Source organism: Perna viridis, chromosome 1 (assembly GCF_037379345.1).
Source record: "Perna viridis isolate PV_CMFRI_1.1 ecotype Kerala chromosome 1, ASM3737934v1, whole genome shotgun sequence".
NCBI lineage: Eukaryota > Metazoa > Mollusca > Bivalvia > Mytilida > Mytilidae > Perna > Perna viridis.
In genome coordinates this window covers 6,617,186-6,636,466 of record NC_142445.1, presented here as the reverse complement: position 1 = coordinate 6,636,466, position 19,281 = coordinate 6,617,186, and the positions used below count along the sequence as shown (strand labels likewise).

At 33.9% G+C, this 19,281-nt stretch overlaps 2 protein-coding genes across 4 annotated transcripts in view; one reads left to right on the top strand and one right to left on the bottom strand.

Annotated features, from left to right (window-relative positions):
* Positions 1-2,258, bottom strand: part of LOC148627014 (sister chromatid cohesion protein DCC1-like) — a 44,936-nt gene extending 42,678 nt beyond the window's left edge. For 2 of the 3 annotated variants that reach the window (XR_015919466.1, XM_088565595.1), the window contains exon 1: positions 2,189-2,258. Coding sequence is in view for 2 of the 3 variants with exons in the window: in XM_088565595.1 (XP_088421721.1) it covers positions 2,189-2,217 (29 nt within the window). In the remaining variant the exon portion in view is untranslated. The remainder of the gene's footprint in view (positions 1-2,188) is intronic. The other variant, XM_088565605.1, reaches the window with a different exon arrangement.
* Positions 2,259-7,865: 5,607 nt separating this feature from the next.
* Positions 7,866-18,252, top strand: LOC148627013 (PHD finger protein 24-like; the record flags this gene model as incomplete). The annotated part of the gene is made up of 7 exons (XM_088564807.1): positions 7,866-8,114; positions 8,916-9,122; positions 9,428-9,506; positions 10,954-11,141; positions 12,697-12,839; positions 14,454-14,531; positions 16,897-18,252. Coding segments are annotated over 7 exons (1,014 nt in total), but the record flags the coding sequence as incomplete, so codon positions are not given.
* Positions 18,253-19,281: the final 1,029 nt, after the last annotated feature.

Here is a 19,281-nt window from a genome sequence, read left to right as displayed (position 1 = left end):
TTACCTAGATGCTCTACCTCTTCGGCCCTCTGGTAGGGACTTCAATTTGGACTTGGTAGAAAGTTTACAATATATGTGCATCTGCACAAATCCAAACACCAGACAGAGAATGTGCATTACATGTATGTGTGATCAAGGATTTATATATAGCAAGGATTGGAATCTTGCCCAATTTTTAGATAGTTCGATAATAAATACATGTACTGTATGTTGCGTGGGGCAATATATAGCGAGATTACCCATGGTGCATTTCATTGATGCTAAGCGTGCCCTGTTAATGGCGGACGATTTCCATCACTTCAACATTTCATCACGATAAATGTACATTGTAGGTACATTTTTGTACTCTGACCCATATAGTTTGAAAAACAAATTAAAATACCCCACCTCAAGTAGCCTCCAGACTTTTTCAAGACGTACTTCCCTCCTCATTAAAAATTAAAACTCCTCTTTCCACACCTGATCAATCATCATAAAATTTGTAAAAAATTGATTAGAAATAGTACGAGGGTGTATATAAGTTTTATAATTGTAGCTTTCCCTGTATTTGTGATATCAACGTTTATACAAGCCTTTGTTTTGACTCCTGACTGTGTAGCCCTGCCCTCAACGGCAGTTACCCTTCTCATTTAAAAGTTCTTTAAAACCCGATCTATCATCATAAAATTTATTTCAAATTGATTAGAAATGGTCCGAGGGTGTATATAAGAAATTTTGTAGCTGAAGCCTCCCATTCTTGTGCGATATCAATATTTTCATTTGACCAACTGATGATATAAAAAAAAGTCACGCCCTAAAGAAAGGCATTCCCTCCTGAATTAAAGTTCTAACACCTTCTTTGAAACCCAAACTAATCATCATAAAATTCTATTTAAATTGATAAAAATAGTCCGACCGTGTATATAAGGATGTTTATAACTGTAGCTTCCCCCTGCTTTTGTGATATCAATGATTTAAATGACCCAATTTTGACAGTATAGGTGACAAGAAGCTGTGGCTAGTGTATTGAAATCTCGCAACACGTGGTATTGCGATGATTTACGAGATGCGAATCCTTCTATACCTAACTCCTTGGTGAAATCTCTGTATTTATATTTTTTTTGTTAAGGTTATATGATGGTGCATTTGTTGTTTTCCACCCACACTGCCACGGACACTTGTTTCATAGCAAATGGACCTGGCCACGCAATATTTTTTTTTATATTTTCTATGTGTACAACTAAATTTTACCCAATAGTTTGGTAGCCCAACTTAATATCCATTAGCCATGGGCTACTGGGCGACACTGAAGGAGGTAAAAGTTTAATATGAAACAAGTACCTATGGGTACACCATATCTGTTCCTTTCTCTATTAAAATTCAAATTATGTGTTCAGGGTGGGCATCCATTTAATTCGAATTTCCTCTGACCCTGCAACCCTCCTCTTTTTTATTTGGATATTGATATGTCGGGTTGGGGTCTGAACGATGTGCCATACAAAAAATTTGAGATTTAGCGGTACCGCTGAGTACCGCCCTTCAACCACTTGTAACGACTTCCAAAGTTGAAATTGTGCATGTCACACCTACCTAGTTCAATTCCGGAATCATTTTCCTGTATGCCGATACCAAATTTGCTTCAAAAGTTACATTTAATTTTGAAGTTTTGATAATTTTCCACGAGAGACCCTGTTTTGTTGACATTTTAAACCGTAATAAGAGTAGGCGGAGCCTGTTACCTTTGGAACGGAACGGAGAAGAAACGATTTTTAAAACCGGAATCTAAGAGAATATTTCAAAATTCCACTGAAAAATTACGAGTCGGCTACCCTTCCATTCCAAAAGTAACAAGCTCCGCCTACTATCTATTACCGTTCAAAATGTCAACAAAACAGGGTCTCTCGTGGAAAATTATCGAAACTTCAATAATAAATGTAATTTTTGTAGCAAATTTGGTATCAGCATACAGGAAAATGATTCCGGAATCGAACTACGTAGGTGTGACATGCACAATTTCAACTTGAAAGTCGTTACAAGCGGTACCGCTAAATCTCATACTTTTTGTATGGCACATCGTTCTGACCCCAACCCGACATATCAATATCCAAATAAAAAAGAGGAGGGTTGCAAGATTAGAGGAAATTCGGACTAGCATCCATTCTGAAAATTTTCTTAATAATTCAACATGCATGTTTTTCGTTGTCATTACCTTTTATAAGCAAAAACGTCCGGTTCCATAATATCTAATTGTTTACAACTTTTTGGCGCTAAAGTAATGTATTTTCCAAAACTAAATCGGAAAAATTCCGTCAAAATTTGGAAACGACTCTTACCACGTATACTGATTCTGATGCATATATTTGTTTGTTTGTTGGGGTTTAACGTCCGAGCAGCAATATTTCAGCTATATTCAGACAATGAACATGAAATGGATGATAAAATGAACATGAAATGATAAAAAAAGGATGGGTCACAAGGACAATAGGGTCGACAAATTTTGATTGCCACTAGAAAAAGGGGGGATGGGTAAGGTCGGGCAATTTAGCCTCCTCTGGCAGAGCGCAAAGGTTCCTACTCCTAGGTTACAGACCACCAATTCAACCAATGAGCATTCGGAACGTACGCAAAAATAGTCCTACGCAGAAATTACCCCTGTTTCTCATAGTGCTGTGAAAAAAGTTCTCATCTTATTTAAAAAAATTAAACAGTTTCTGACAGGAAAAACATTTCTGTACATTTTATAGGTGCATTTTGCTTCTTGTGATGTGAAGCCTAATCTCCATAATGATTTTTAAATATACCCCTATCTTGTGAAAACACTGGGATTTCCCATGCTATTTATAGACCCTTCACTTCCGGTGACCAGTACTGCACTGCAAGTCTGCTAACCCCACATGCCATTCTGAGGATTGTGAGCTGACATATGTAGAATCATGCTGATATATAGTCCTCTGCAGGTTAAAGTTAAGGTAAAGTCCAGAGAACCCATTGAATATTGTGAAATTAGCATAGAAGCCTATGGGAAGTGGAATTAGTGGTTTTTAGCCTTAAGTTGAAGCCATGGCAAAATGAAAAGTTTCTTGAAATAGCTTTAAACTACTTGAAGATCTTGTTAACTTTGCCATGAGAGGAATACACTACAAAAATCCTTCAAAATATGCATTTTTTTAAGTTATAGGTCCAAATTATGGAAAATTGGTCTTTTTGGCTGATTTTTATGTCCTATCTTGTAAAAAGCGTAGAAAATTTAGTAAAAATATCAAATATTAAACTTTGAGGGCTATATTTACCTAAATATGGTGGTAATAAGCACTTGAAATCAAGTTTTGTGTAGATTTGAGCAAAAATTAGGTTAGAAATGAGGAAAAACTCACTTTCATTACTGCGGTTAAGGCCATATAAGCATTCCCCTATGGCAACATGGAAAATCCATTATTGAGCACTTTTTTTGCTTTAGGTGCCCTTTACTGGTCATGTTGTAATGTGAAAACACTGTATTTACAAATTTAAAGCCAAATATATCACCTTTTGTGAAAATTTAAAGATTTAGGATTTTTGACATGTGATCCAGAAAAAGGGGGAGGCATGTCAGAAATAAATTTTTAAAAATAGACCAATTTCTCAGAAAATGATTACTTTTAAAACTATTTCTTCATTAATATTGTTAAAAAACAAGTTGTGATTGATATTTTTTATTTGAAAAGTCAGAAAAAGTTCTTTGCAAATATTTAATGCATTTAAGTATGGTAGAATATTGTCACTTTTTTGCTCGCACAACTTGGTTACCCTATATTTAAAAATCAAATATTTAAAAAAGTGCTTATCACATTTCACTGAAACTTTGCAAATGCATTCAGTATGTGTGTAGGAAGATACCTGTATAGTGATTTATTTTTTCTAAGACAAAAAGTGACTCTTTAGGTTACAGACCACCAATTCAACCAATGAGCATTCGGAACGTACGCAAAAATAGTCCTACGCAGAAATTACCCCTGTTCCTCATAGTGCTGTGAAAAAAGTTCTCATCTTATTTAAAAAATTTAAACAGTTTCTGACAGGAAAAACATTTTTGTACATTTTATAGGTGCATTTTGCTTCTTGTGATGTGAAGCCTAATCTCCATAATGATTTTTAAATATACCCCTATCTTGTGAAAACACTGGGATTTCCCATGCTATTTATAGACCCTTCACTTCCGGTGACCAGTACTGCACTGCAAGTCTGCTAACCCCACATGCCATTCTGAGGATTGTGAGCTGACATATGTAGAATCATGCTGATATATAGTCCTCTGCAGGTTAAAGTTAAGGTAAAGTCCAGAGAACCCATTGAATATTGTGAAATTAGCATAGAAGCCTATGGGAAGTGGAATTAGTGGTTTTTAGCCTCCTATCGAATACCACAGCAGGTTCTTTAACGTGCGAGGAACGTGGGTGATGCATATAAGAACAGAAAATGAAAAATGAATATACTATAGAAAAGCCTTTGCTCAAGATATTTCTGAAATGTCACAAAATAAATTTACGAAATTCATTTTTGGTGTTAATAGAAAATTAAGCATAACCTAATTCTGATGATAAAAAAAAAATTGGTACTTAATGTAAGTTTGTGAAAAATAAATTATGCGACAGTTTTCTTAAATACTGGAGTCTTCTCAAGTATCAATCAATGAACACTGACAAAGGCGACCTAGTTGACACCTATTTTTGATTTAAAGATTGTTCTGAAACGAAAAATATTTAGATATCATTATTTAAAAAGAAAGGCAATCATTATGTAAATTAAAGATCACTGCTCACTCATTAAGAATTGAAACTGCAAGAATGTTTGAACTGTACAAATAACAAAGCTGAGGATGGGCACCATTGCTTAATTGAATGCTCCCTCTTTAATAATTTGAGGCATGAACGCTACATAGTTGGATCTGCAAAATGTACCCCAAAACCTCTTTCAAAACTTAAACTCTAATACTCACGGCTGTCAAAGAGGGTCTCAAGTCCGACCGCGACACATGTTACTCCTGAAAATTCGAAAGATCTTTCGGAAACCCTAAATTCCAGATTATTATCAGAGTACAATAACATTAAAACTTACGATTTTCAACTCTTTATACTTCTATCCCCCATACTCAGTTAAAATCACGACTCAAAACATTATGCATCGTTGTTACTCAAAAAGACAGTACACCTAGATACAAAAATATAGTTCTTAGTAACAAACAATTCCAAATTATCTTCCAAATATATAGAAGATGTTTTCAAAGTGCTTGAATTTTTTATTGACAACATATTTGTCCAGTGTGGTGGACGCGTTTTTCAACAAACGGTCGGCATTCCAATGGGAACAAATTGTGCTCCTCTACTTGCTGACCTATTCCTTTACTCTTATGTGGCTGAATTTATAACTGATTTGATCCAAAAGAAGGAACATCGTTTAGCTAGATCCTTTAATCTCAGTTTCCGCTATATAGATGACGTACTATCGTTAAACGATCCAAGTTTCTGAGATTTCATACATCACATCTACCCCCAAAGAACTTGAGATAAAGGATACTACAGATACTGTGACGTCAGCCTCATATTGAATTCATCACTACAAAAGTTTTATGGTCATCATGAACTCGTGGATCGTTACGATGTATCCATCTGCTTCATGAAAACTGATTTGTTCAACGTGCCATAGTTCTCTTGTCCTCTTTCGTCTACCTGGACTTGACTTTTTATTAGCAACTTGGCGGATGTTTCTAGAAAAGCAGAGGACGCTTACCCTATCGGTGCACCTGGTTCGTGCTCTCAGTTTTTAGTGGAGTCAGTTGCTCATTTATTTTTGTTACTTAGTATGTGTTATTTTGGTTATTTTATGTTCTTTGTTGTGTGTGTCCGTTTTCCGTGTCTGGCCTTTGTCTTTGGATTACATTCTTTTGATTTCCGCTAGAATCTTGATTCCGTTGATTGCTCTTTCAGTATATTCCTAAAACTTGTCAGAACTTTGATAACCTAGATGAATATTCACAATTTTTCTGGCAATTAACACAAGAAAACTTGTCTATTGTGAAGAAAATTGGTGAATTTATTAGTAGCTCCTTTAACCTAAGAAGACCATGCCTTGATACTGTTATTATTTGATATCTGTTCTGTTCTGTCCTGTCCTGTTCTGTTCTGTTCTACCCTACCGGGATGAAAAGTGTCAGCTCATTGCCACGATGATTACGTAATGTGTCTTTTTTTCCCCTTTTTTGTGAGGATGTATTCCATTTTTTATCTTAAGTCTTCGTGAACTTTGAGCAAAACAAAACAAAATTAGAAACAAGACATATGTATAGTTTAAACTAATATGAGAACGAGTATGAACATTTCAATGGAATAATAATTGAAGAGTTAAACATTGGTAAAGGAAAACTAACTCCACCAAGAGTAGTTCATAATTATATTGCAAAGAATAAATTGAAACTTGAGAAATTGAGTATATTCATCGTGGGAAGCTCCTTTTTAATTTTTTGGAAAAAAAATCAGGTTTTTTTTTCGTTTTGGAAACCCTTACAGCAGCTTGTCTGATAAAACAGAACTTTCTTGATGATATTTAGTGAAACCAATTTAATTTCATAAGTATAAGACTTTTTTCATTAAACATGTTAAATTTCATGCACATATATTTTTATTGGAGATTAGGATTGATAGTAAATCCACTTAGCAGCTTAGCAGCTTAGCAGCTCAGTGGAAAGTTGTTTATTCATTGTGCTGCCTAAGTGTCAGGCAAACTTTCATGTATAAAGGCATTTTCTGTGTCTCTCAAGACAAGACAAGATTTTTGTATTATGTATTATTTTGGTTATTTTATTTGTGTGTCTGTTTTCCATGTCTGGTCCCTGGGTTATATTCTTTTAATTTCCGCTAAAAATCTTGGTTCCCTACACTACTCTTTAGAAATTAAGCAGCACTCGAGCTAAGAATCATGCAAAATGTGACACATATACACGGTTGGAAATTCAGCCTACATATTTTTATTTTTGATTATTTGTTTAAAATGCTTAAGAAAAGAGAACATTACATGTGGCTACTCAAAGAACCCTTGTTCAGAGATAAAAAATTATAGAGAAAGCACAGTGTGATTTAGAACTAAGGGAGATAACTCTGTAAATGAACTAAGATGCAATAGAAACTGTTCGATTTTCAATGTGAATTATCTCCTAAGAGCAGAAAGATTGAAATGAATAATTATACATTTCATCATATAGATGTACAAAGCGACTTAATAACAAAAACAAAAATGTGTAGCCTTTATGTTTTGGGGTGTAGCACATATTACAATGACTGCTACTTAAATTTACATGTATTTTATTTACTTGTAATTTGATCGTTATTTCTTGACGATCTTGTACCTATAAATACAAAAACAACGGATCAAGAAGCATAATCTTCCTCTAAAACATATTATACACAGTCAAAGACATTCAATACTCTTGATTATTGTAACTGATTTATGATTTGTCAATAACATTTCGTTATTTAAGTCACGATGACTTTAATGGCAAGTAGGGTAATGAACAAGAAGCTAAATCCGATAATTACCATCTTAAGTCATTATTCCATAAATAAGTTTATAGATTTATAACCTTTCACAAATCTTTTTTATACTTGAGTGATATGGATTATAGAAGTGATTAATAATAAAAAATAAAGATTAAAAATAGTTCAATTTTCCAAATTGAACCACTGAAGTGTTATAAAATTAAACCGTTCGTTAATCACCATTACACGGTGAAAACATATAACTGACCTAGCGGACATTCTGTATCCAGCTGACCTAGCGGTCATTCTGTATCCAACTGACCTAGCGGACATTCTGTATCCATTTGGGTTTTACCTCCATTGATCATGGCAGCCGAGCAGCCTAGTTTGTGGAATTCTGTTAGAATTAAGGCTAAATGTATCGGGAGCTTTGCAAAGCACTGCAGAGATCATGAAAAGGAACGTGCTGAACTTCTGAAGTTTGTTGAGACAATGGTAAAAGACTTAAAATCAGAAGAGGAAGAAAAGGAAACCAGTGATGATCAACATTACCAATTTCGTGTCCGTAAATTTTCTCTCATTAAAACACCTAAGACTCGTTATACAGATAAGGATATAGAATACACGGTATGTTCAATCTGAAATACAAGTTCCACTGAGAGTATCGGTTGAAAACAATGTCATTGAAGACAGTTTATCGTAATGAATGATGGGGTAGCAATATGGTGTTAACAAACTTTAAATGGTAAATGATTTAGTGAGATAAGAAAAAATAGTTTTCATTGCATTGTTTTATATGAAATTGTCTTGCTTAGTATCGTCAAAACATTTTTAACCAAAATCAAGTATACAGTTATGTAGAGTGGAAAACTTACATTTATGAACTATTGTCCTAAAAACTCAAACTCAAGTATTTATGAACTATCATAAAATGGTTCAATTTACTTTTGTCACTTGTACAAATTTGATTGTGTTATAAGAATTAATACACAAATGCTATTAAATCTAGGTTCAAATTTGAGAGATTCAAAAGAAAAGCTCCTATAAGATACCTGATTTTCCCCTACTCCAATCTACTTAGAATTAAATCATTGATTACGCCACTGATAAACATGTCAGAGTGATTTTAATCAGGTAGCCCTTTTTTCCCGCGAAAATTCCAAATTTCATATATTTTCACCAGAGATGTTATTTATGTATTTCATGCATTATCTTCTATTAAACCTGAAATATTTTCTTTTACAATTTGTATGTTAAAAAATCCAGGTGCACTTATTGCTACACGAAAACAAAATGTAACACCTTGTTATTATAATGTTAAACCTTATGATTTTAAGCCCGTACCATCTATGTTTTAATTTGCACGATACGGGAAAGTTGACGTTTTGATGCACCGTCTTCATGTTTTTTTTATGATTTTCATTTCAGTTCTCCAAAGAAGGCCACGACGAGTTTTGTTTTGTTTGTCGAAAACAATTCCCCCAGTTCTCGAAGGACATCTTCCCGTGTCGCGTATGTACCAGAGCTTTCCATAGAAACTGTGTACTTGTTCTGAAAGATTCCGAATGTTCTCAGTTCGACAAAGACTGCTTAGACAGGGGAGATAACAACATTGGTTGGAGTTGTCATTTTTGTGTAAGTGAAATTCTCCAGTCATGAGATTAGTTATAAGACAAGTCATAGTAGCACATAGTCTCTTGTGTTCGAATGATTGATTATTCGACCTGTTCAGGAAGTGTATATAATACCACTGATCTATTTAAATGTTTTAAATCTTTTTGAAGATGTGACTCAGGAAAAATGATCACACGACTAGCTAATACACCCAAAGCATGTTTTGTAATAGCCTATGAAGACATTTTTTTAAATGGCAACATTTTTGTTGCAATTAAGTTTTTATCTTCAGATGTTTTTTGAATGACTAATGATGACGATTTTAGGTCAATATGGCAACCCTTTTAAGAGAAGAAGAGATGAGATATTTAGTGGAAAGATTTGACGAGATTGACAGTAACCATGGTAACTTTACGTCTTATAAAATACATTTTAAAAAGCGCTTCATCATAATTTAAGTACAAGTGCAATATTTCCCGATGTGTAAAAAATCGTTTAAATCCATGATTATTTTATATATTGAGTTCCTTCGATTGACTTATTTTTATCGTATTTTTTGTGATTTTCTTTTTTTTTCTCTGAGACCTAACATTCACTGAGATATCTGAGCGTCCTTGCTCATCAACTCCAGTTTTTTAGGTATCCAAATGCATGCTATTTGTATGAATAAATATGTCGGCAAAGATAATCTGAAACATTTTTTTTCTGGCTACCTTACCTTTTATGCACCTTTAATGTTTCTATTCTTCGAATATCCAAAGAATGGCTATTCTTGCTTAAAGAAATCAAATGTCTCAGTTATACATTACTAACACCAGGGGTTTTTACGTCGTTGACGGTAATTTGTTAAAGGATGTCGAGTAAATTGCCATGCTAGTTACGGTTTTCGAGTTATATGCTAAATCATTAGCCAGAATGAAAAATTTTGTTAAAATGTTAAAACCCATACAGTATATCAATCATCAGAAAATAAGGTCTAAGAAGGGATAATCAATGGAACAAAGATTCCAGCGGAAATCACAAGAAAAAAATTCAAAGGATAAAAGACTAGACAGGGAAAACAGAACCACAAAACAAAGAACACGAACACGCACAAAGGAACAGAAGTAAATGAGAAACGCAGACGCCATTGAAAACTAGGGGCATGGACCAGATGCATTGGTACGGCAAGGTCAAGGAATCTGTGAATTACAGAAACATTTCATTTTATTTTAACAAACAGATTTTACGAACAATTAAGTATGTTTTTGTAAGAATCAGGAAAAAGGGGAAAATCATAAACATGCATGTCAAAACCCCACCAATCTGACAATATAATTCCACTCAGGATGCTTTCTCTATCTAAAAAAAAAACTATTATTTGATCTCAGCATCACTGGCTTTGCTCAGAAGTTTTTCATTAGAATGTTAGGAATAAATGAGGCTTTGAGAGGGTTAAGTTATCTGCCCTTGAAATGTTCATTTTCAGTGCATTTCAATACAATTACTATAACTCAGTTTTCCAACTTGATAAGGAAAATCTCGTCATTTATCCGTGATTCTGATGGTGCAAATAGTCAAATTAAACTTTCAAAATGGTGTATTTTCTTACCAAGTTTCACCCACTTCCTGATTATTACAGAGACTGACATTTAATACGGAAATGGGGAGTATAGATCGTAGTAAAGTTGATTTTAGATGCACAGGGATCCCTCTCAAGCCAGTGTCTAAAATAGCGCTGCCTAGTCGAAGCCAATCATGTTTCTAATGCCATTTTATTATTTTTTGCAGTGCTTTATTCTCAAGACATTTCATATGATTTAGGTCTGTGTGTTTAAAAGAATCTGTACGTAACATTCTGCCCCTATTTCAGATTGTTTTATAAACCTCGAAGAATATAAAATGTACAAAACAGCAACGATTCACGATGGAACCTCAGAAAACGGACAGAAACAGATAGATTTACAGTTCAAACAGATGGATACGGACAATGACGGTTTGATAAAATGGTGGCAGTTTTTGAACCATGAGGCAAAACTCGCATTGGCCAAGCGATCTACGGTAAGTAACTTATATCATATTCTTCCTGAGTAACAACAGTATGAATCCTCGCTATATACGCACTGAGTAACAAAAGTATGACTTCTCGCTTTACGAATCGAGAATACTTGTTGACCTCATTATACATACCGAGTAACAACAGTATACCTGCTCACTAGATGCTGAGTAAAAATAGCATACAGTGCCCCTACTCGCTATGTGAAGCGAGTAACAATAGTATACCTTCTCGTTATGTTACTCGTTACCGAGTTACAACAGTATTTTTGCTATACGTACCGAATAACAGCTCCTACCCGCCATAGTCAATTTAACACTTTTTTTCATGTAAAGACTTTATTTAGGAAATATTTTAATGACGACCACCATAGTGTCTGTAAAAAATCCCCTCCATTTAGGGGACGACCATTAGATGCTTAATGATCTTATTCTCCTAAACATCTTCCTGTTCCTATATAAACAATTCTACGGCATTGATTTAACCAACATAATGTAATTACAAACAAAGAAATAAAGTTATATGGCTTTTTGACTCAATTTACTATAAAACACAATATAAAACAGTTGAATTATCTGAACCTTTTAATTGAGTAATTATAAAAATACATCATTAAGGCCAGAAAGGGTAAATTTTTATAACATTTTGGAAAAAATATTATGTAATAAACAGGAATGTCTGTTTAGACCTATGCAATTAAGAGGAATGTTTAACGTGAAAGAGATGGGAAATGATTTGGTTCTTGAAAATGCTATGCAAATAACAGAAATATGCAATAATCAGGTATGCAATTAAGTGGAATCCTCTGTACATAAATGACTTTACTGGGGTAATGTGTAGTTGAATATTGTAATTGTAGAATTCATTCATATATACAGATAAGCGAATCTGTCCCCTAAAAAGTCCCGTAACATTTCCCGCTAGATTTGGGACATATTTCAGGTCCAGGAATGCCACCTGTCGGATATAGCAGAGACTATGCCTTGTATTAAAGAGAATTAACTTCATTTCATTATGTCTATAATAATAAACATAAAAAGTAACACATGTTTTGATATAGAACACAAACCACATATTTTGGTAACCCGGATATGCGCATTTAAATTTTCATAGAAAAAAATTGCTCTTTTATGAGTATGCAAAATAATCTAGCCAAGATTATGATGAAAACAAATAATCTGACTTGCGTCAGGCTGGAAATAAAATTTCTGACTTGAAAAAAATTGCCAGCCCCCTTAAGAATCTACTGGTCGTCCTCTTAGCCGAACCGATAGTTTTGTTTTGGGAACATCGCATAAGTTAACAAATTGATTAACCCTTCATTCTTACTAATAGAGCAACGTTTGGTCGTGATAAAAATCTTTGACCATGGAAATTCCTAATTTCCTTAAGGAATGTAATGAACAATGCTTAGAAATAGACAGACGGACGGACTTCATACCCTTCGCAACTAAGTATCGGCGATGATGATTAAATTTATTTATTTATTTTTGTTGGAGCAAGCTTTCATGTTTTATGTTTGACAAAACTATAATCGCACGGTTTTCTTGTTTGTTACAGGATGATTTGCTAGACCTACTTACAGAAAAGGAGATAGTCCATGCCAAGGCATTCTTTTCACGTATGGATGATGATAGTGATGGCTTCATATCTCATACAGACGCTCTGATAGCATATAAAAGCTGGTATCGAAAATTTGACGAGCTTGTAGACGGGTATGTCGTACTTTTAGTATGCATTGTACAAATACCAGTCTCTAAGACTCAACATTTACAGATAATAAGGAATTTCCTTGTATTGTCCCGAGATTTAATATCAGGAACATTACGGAATACACATAAACGATAATACGTAATTTATGGTTCGGATAGAGCTTATACCGCTATATCATGGTCCGGATAGGAGCTTATACTACTATATCATGGTTCGCATAGAGCTTATACCGCTATATCATGATTTGGATAGAGCTTATACCGCTATATCATGGTTTGGATAGACCTTATACCGCTATATCATGGTTTGGATAGACCTTATACCGCTATATCATGGTTTGGATAGACCTTATACCGCTATATCATGGTTTGGATAGACCTTAAACCGCTATACCATGGTTACATTTTAATGCTCAATATTTCGTCCATTTTTTAAATGGAAAAGCAATGAGACGTATAAAAAACTAGACAAAGCGATGCCTCCGCACTTTTGTATATAAAGAATTGAAATAATTTTATTGAGATCACAACAATCCTTGTACAGACATTCGGCATAAACGAACCTTTAGGCACTAAACTGTAGAAGAAAAATAAGAAAAATACTATTTGCTTTTTAGGCACAAAACTAACATTATGACATGTTGTATCTTATTGGACAACTTTTTAAATCTTCAAAGTCGGTAATCGTCAAATATTCTATGCCACTGATTTTGGCTTACTTTCAACATTCATGCGAATTCAATGCTCAAATAAACTTAACACCCAATCAATCAGTGATTTTCTCAATGTATGGACTTGATTCGGAATTTTTTTAAAAATCACTTATTTTAGTGAGCTGAAACTTTTTTTAGGTCGACGGATAATATCATGTTCTATTCATTTCACATCTTTTGACATTGTATATTTGTACATTACTAGCAAGATAAATGTATACCTTTTTCGAAAATAATTTATACTTGACATTTTAGAACGTATCGAACTCGGAGACTAGGCGTTTCTCAGCTATATTACAAAAAGTTCAATACTAATCGATCATTTTATCTTTTAATGTAAACTTCCATCTCTCATACAAGTAAAAAACACACGAAGAACACATACTAATACATGTATAGTATATAAGGTACATTTTGATCTCGTAAGAAGCTAAAATTGGTTTTTCGGCACTGATCAGCTGCATAAGGTGTTGTAGTAATATATAATTATGCAAATCGATAGACGAATGTGTAGTACTGAAATTACGAGCGCAAGAAATCGCTAATAACAAAATCGACTTAAAAAGTGATGATCCTGCAAAGGCTGAAACTAAGTTTTTGGATTTTTTATTTTTGCTTGTATTCATGACGAACTGTCTGGCAAGTTGTTATAAGATAAACCTCTCAAAGTTGTATTTTATTTAGGAAGCAGTTTATTTGGATTGTTTTCCTTTCTTGGCTCTGATAGGAAACATATAGTACACTAATATCTATCAACTGCAACTTACTGATATTGTATGTTTCAAGGTTGGCGATTCTGGTTTCATAGAACATCTAGTTAAAGGACGTTTTACTAAAGTTAATTCATTCAGGTGAATACTAATTTCGTTTTAAGTACAGTTTTTTTTTTCAGACGTGACTCATCTACCTTAGATCTACATGCCAACGTTGCAGCCAAAATGATAATGGATCATAATAAAACAAACACTGGGTAAGCTATCTAATTTTTATTTTTAATATTCAATAAAGTTTCTTTTCTTATTTGTTTGTTTTTTTTTTTGTTTTGTTTATTGTTCTAAATTGTTTTTTCTTATTCATTGATAAAAAAAAATAATTAAATAAATTTCAATTTCAAGATCTAGGTAAAGAGTTAGCTTCCTTGTCCTTTGATAATATAGTCTTACTTGGATTTTCTGCCAGGTTTTCTAGCGAATTCTCTGTAATAACATATTGTAGAAAGTATAACCAGATACAATTCCTAGAATAATTTATAATTTATCATTTTAATTCACTGAGTATCTATCCACAAAACGCCCTACTCTGAAGCAGTCTGAATTATAAAAAGAGAACATCGAAGTCTTTTCTCACGAGATTCATAAACTAGTTCCACAATACATGTACGTTATTGTACAAGTGTAGTATCTTTTCTTGGTTTCCCAAATAAATTACATAATTAAAGTTGTCTTAAAGAAAGTTAAATGAAGGACACTATTATATACATGTAACAGTAAATAATTGAAATTATTTTTATAACTCTCTTCGTTTTCCGTACGTCTGATTTGATTTAAAAAAAAGAGAAAGTTTCTAATAATTAATTTCACTTCAATTTCTAAGCCAGAACACCCTTTTTGTCATTGCTCAGTTAGAAGTTAAAATCTTTGTAAAACCTTGATCGGTTTCTCTTAATGCTGTCGTCATTAAGTTTTCTATATAAAAAAATGCCTCTCATAGTCCATGGATTGGGAGGGTCCACCGTGATTACCGAATCAATTTGTCGCCAAAGAATATTCTCGGATTCTTTTTCAGTATAAGCATATATTTATATCCCACTGGGTCAAAAAGCCAAGATATTTGGGACTCGATTGTTTGAACGTCAAAGCCTTCCTAAACTCATTTAGGTATCATTATGTAGCCCAATGTCTCAGCTTTACAATGGTACCAAGACAGTTGCGGCAACACTTAGGGTTTTGGGGTAAAATAAAAAAAAATGTAACACTACCCCACCAAAAAATCGCTTATTAATAAATTTATATATTTTTCCATGTTAAAACATCTGGAGTATTTATGCTTCAGTAAAAAAAAATAAGAATTTCGGAATTTCTTCTATATCACCCGTTATTGTCATTTTCTTTTCAGAATATTGTAGTTTAAACAAGTTTGTGTGTAATACGGTACATGTAGTGTCTTCTCTTCCAAATAGGCCCAGGTAAAAAGTTCAAATATTTATTACTTGGGCTCAATTGGACGCTAAGACACTATATTAATGTACTGCAACGCACAAATAACGGGTGATATAGAAGAAATTCAGAAATTCTGAAATTCCTCTTTTTCGATTTTATAGTATTTGTCGTCCCAAAAGGAAAATCATCGGTTATGTTGGGTATATCATTATCTTAATTATGAATGCCTACAATATCAGTTTTACGGTGTCGGTATGCCTAGAATCAGGATTCTATTTGATACTGAGACCAGTTTCTAGCTCTAGGGGTAGTAATTTTAACATGTTTTGAAAATTCGTTCTTGAAAATTAGTTTTTCGTGGTTTAATTATGTAGAAAATTAAATTATCTATCGAATGATACCAAAGTTGAGACGTTTTAGTCGATCAATAACTTGTAGAGTCGAATTTATGTGATTTTTTTTTCTGAAAATCGAAAATCCCACTTTTCGCTGCCTTTTCTTTGATAAATTTTGACTACGAAAATTGTCAAATGAACTCCAGAAGTTTTAATTGTGATAAAACTAAACAGAAAATATTAAATAAGCCATTTTTTACTGAAGCATACTCTAGGGGTTTTGATATGCAAAATATGTGAATTTAAGCGATTTTTCGGTGGGGTTGGAGTAAATTCTTTTTTTCATTTTACCCCAAAACCCACAGTGTTACCGCAACTTTCTTGTTACCATTGTGAAGCTGAGACATTGGGGTACATAATTTACTTCATTTTATAGAAAGAAGAAGTTCGAAGAATCAAAAAACGTAAAAATGGATTTTGGCCTCAATGAGGTATAAAAAGTAGCCAGAAAATACAAAGATGCTTTAGTTTATTTTTTGGCGACAAAAAGATTCGTAAATGGGAGGTATAAGGGTACCTGAAAATCATATATTGGTTAATGAGTTGTGGGTTTACGGGGGTATCTCAGCACACGTACTATCATGCCTTTAGGATCTTCTTGATTGTGTTGTATAAAAATTTGAATTCAAAAATAACTTATAATGACATTTGAATTTTTAAATTCAAATTTATATATACAATTATACCGACTTCTCCTTTTCTTTCATCAGTGGGATCGAAGTACTGTCATAATAGAGTACCTTTCATAATAAACATAACAACCATTTGTTTGTTTTTGCAGTTTAGTTACATGGGAAGAATTCCTTGCAGGACAGGCATTGTACATAATATGTGCCAGACCAAATGTATAAACCAAAACGGAGAAGAAAGTTATATAAAATACGAGGTCGCATTTCACAGAATGTACCTTAGATGATTATTTCGAATGAAAATACGTTTTCATTCGATAACACGTGGAAACCCGGAGAAAAGTGTGTTCTATAGGCTAGAAACCAATAATTCCACTTCCCATAGGCTTTTATGCTAATTTCACAATATTCAATGGCTTCTCTGAGCTTTACCTTAACTTTAACCTGCAGAGGACTATATATATCAGCACGATTCTACATATGTCAGCTCACAATCCTCAAAATGAGTATCCCCCGTGCAGGTCCGGGTGTTAAAAGAATAGGCCTGCAGCAGCGCTAAGCTTGTCGTAAAAGGCGACTAAATAGTGCTCAGAAACCTAGCCGGGGGCTAGGCGCTCTGCCCACAGAGCAACTGGGATGTGTGCCCCAGGTGGTGGCATGGGGTACCCCTGGCATGTTACATGCTGGGGTTGTCAGGCTATAATACGGAAAACCTGACCGCAAACCATAGTGGTGCACCGTGTTGGGACAGATGCCACGTTCCTCGCACGTTAAAGAACCCTGCTGTGGTATTCGATAGGAGAAGGAACCTTTGTGCTCCGCAACAGAAGGCTAAATTGCCCGATCTTACCCATCCCTCCTTTTTTCTAGTGGCAATCTAAATTTGTCGACCTTGTTGCCCTTGTGTCCCATTCCTTATTTATTTCATCATCATTTCATGTTCATTTTATCATCCATTTCATGTTCATCGTCTGAATGTAGCTGAAATATTGCTGCTAGGACGTTAAACCCCAATAATCAATCAAAATGAGTAGGGTTAGCAGACTTGCAGTGCAGTACTGGTTACCGGAAGTGAAGGGTCTATAAATAGCATGGTAAATCCCAGTGTTTTCACAAGATAGGGGTATATTAAGAAATCATTATGGAGATTAGGCTTCAAATGCACCTATAAAATGTACAGAAATATTTTTCCTTTCAGATACTGTTTAAATTTTTAAAATAAAATGAGAACTTTTTTCACAGCTCTTCAGCTGTTCTGAGGAACAGGGGGTAATTTCTGCGTAGGACTATTTTTGCGCACGTTCCAAATGCTCATTGGTTGAATTGGTGGTCTGTAACCTATATGATAGAGAGATTGGAACATTTTTGTAATAACGGAATTCATTTTGATATTTAGACGAATGCATGGGTTAAAATGATTAATATTGTTACTTGATATGGTTTGAATGTATGACGTCAATGTTTACATATAGAAAGTTGTTTGTCGAATCATTTAAGTTACGACGTATTAAACATGTAAAGTCATTATTGTGTTGTTCATAAATATCTGACCTACAGTGCGCGTGGTTATAGCGTAAAAAACACCTATATATGACCTACAGTGGTTATAGCGTATACTATTAATCCATAACCTATTATGTTATATTTATAGCATAGTATTCCGAGTTAGACAAATAAACTTTCGAACGCGCAGCGTGAGAAGTTTATTTGGCTAACGAGGAAGGCGTTGCTATAAATGATTTGTAACATGAATGACACGCCCATGACAGTCCGTGCAGAAAAAAATAACGTTTGGCGGGAAAATCTAATAACCCGCACAGTAGGCAGTATGGCAGACGCATTCTCTCTCGTCAACGGACCACACCAGAAATCCTTAAAGACGTTACAAATACTAAAGGGGTAGTTCAATTTTCAAATTGCAACTTCAACTTTCACTAACTTTTAGCTCTGTATTTGAGCAAAATTTCATTTCGATACATTATGTTCAACTTGGGGTTTTTTTTTTTTTTTTTTGCTAATATGTTTCAAAAGTAAAGAAATGTGTATTTTTTCGGTTCTATCTTTAAATTAATGAGTAGACATTATATTTTTTGTTCTCTGTCTGGCAAAGAAAACCTGCAGAGATTTAAAGATTTGTATTTTATTATATGAAACCTAATAAAATTGACATTTGTATGTGTGCTTTTTTGTAGGCGTAATCTTTTCCCAAAGAGGCGGAGCTTACCCATGCAATATTGGTTTTAGTGCTTTGGTTATTTCATGGCTGTTTCCTCATTGCATTATATAGGCCCATGTGACTTTTCATGCAATATTATTTGGTTGCTTCAATTTAGAGCATACATTTTGGTACATGCTTGTCGTCTCTATGTTATTCCATAAAAAGATCAAAGGAAAAAAGAAGATTCATGTTACAAAACAGTTTTATGTAATAACGAAGACAAAAAACGCTAACCTAAAAATGGGATTAATGAACAGAACCTTTAAATACCTAGACAAATAAATGGGTTTTTTTTTATAAAAGCTTAGTAAGACTCCAC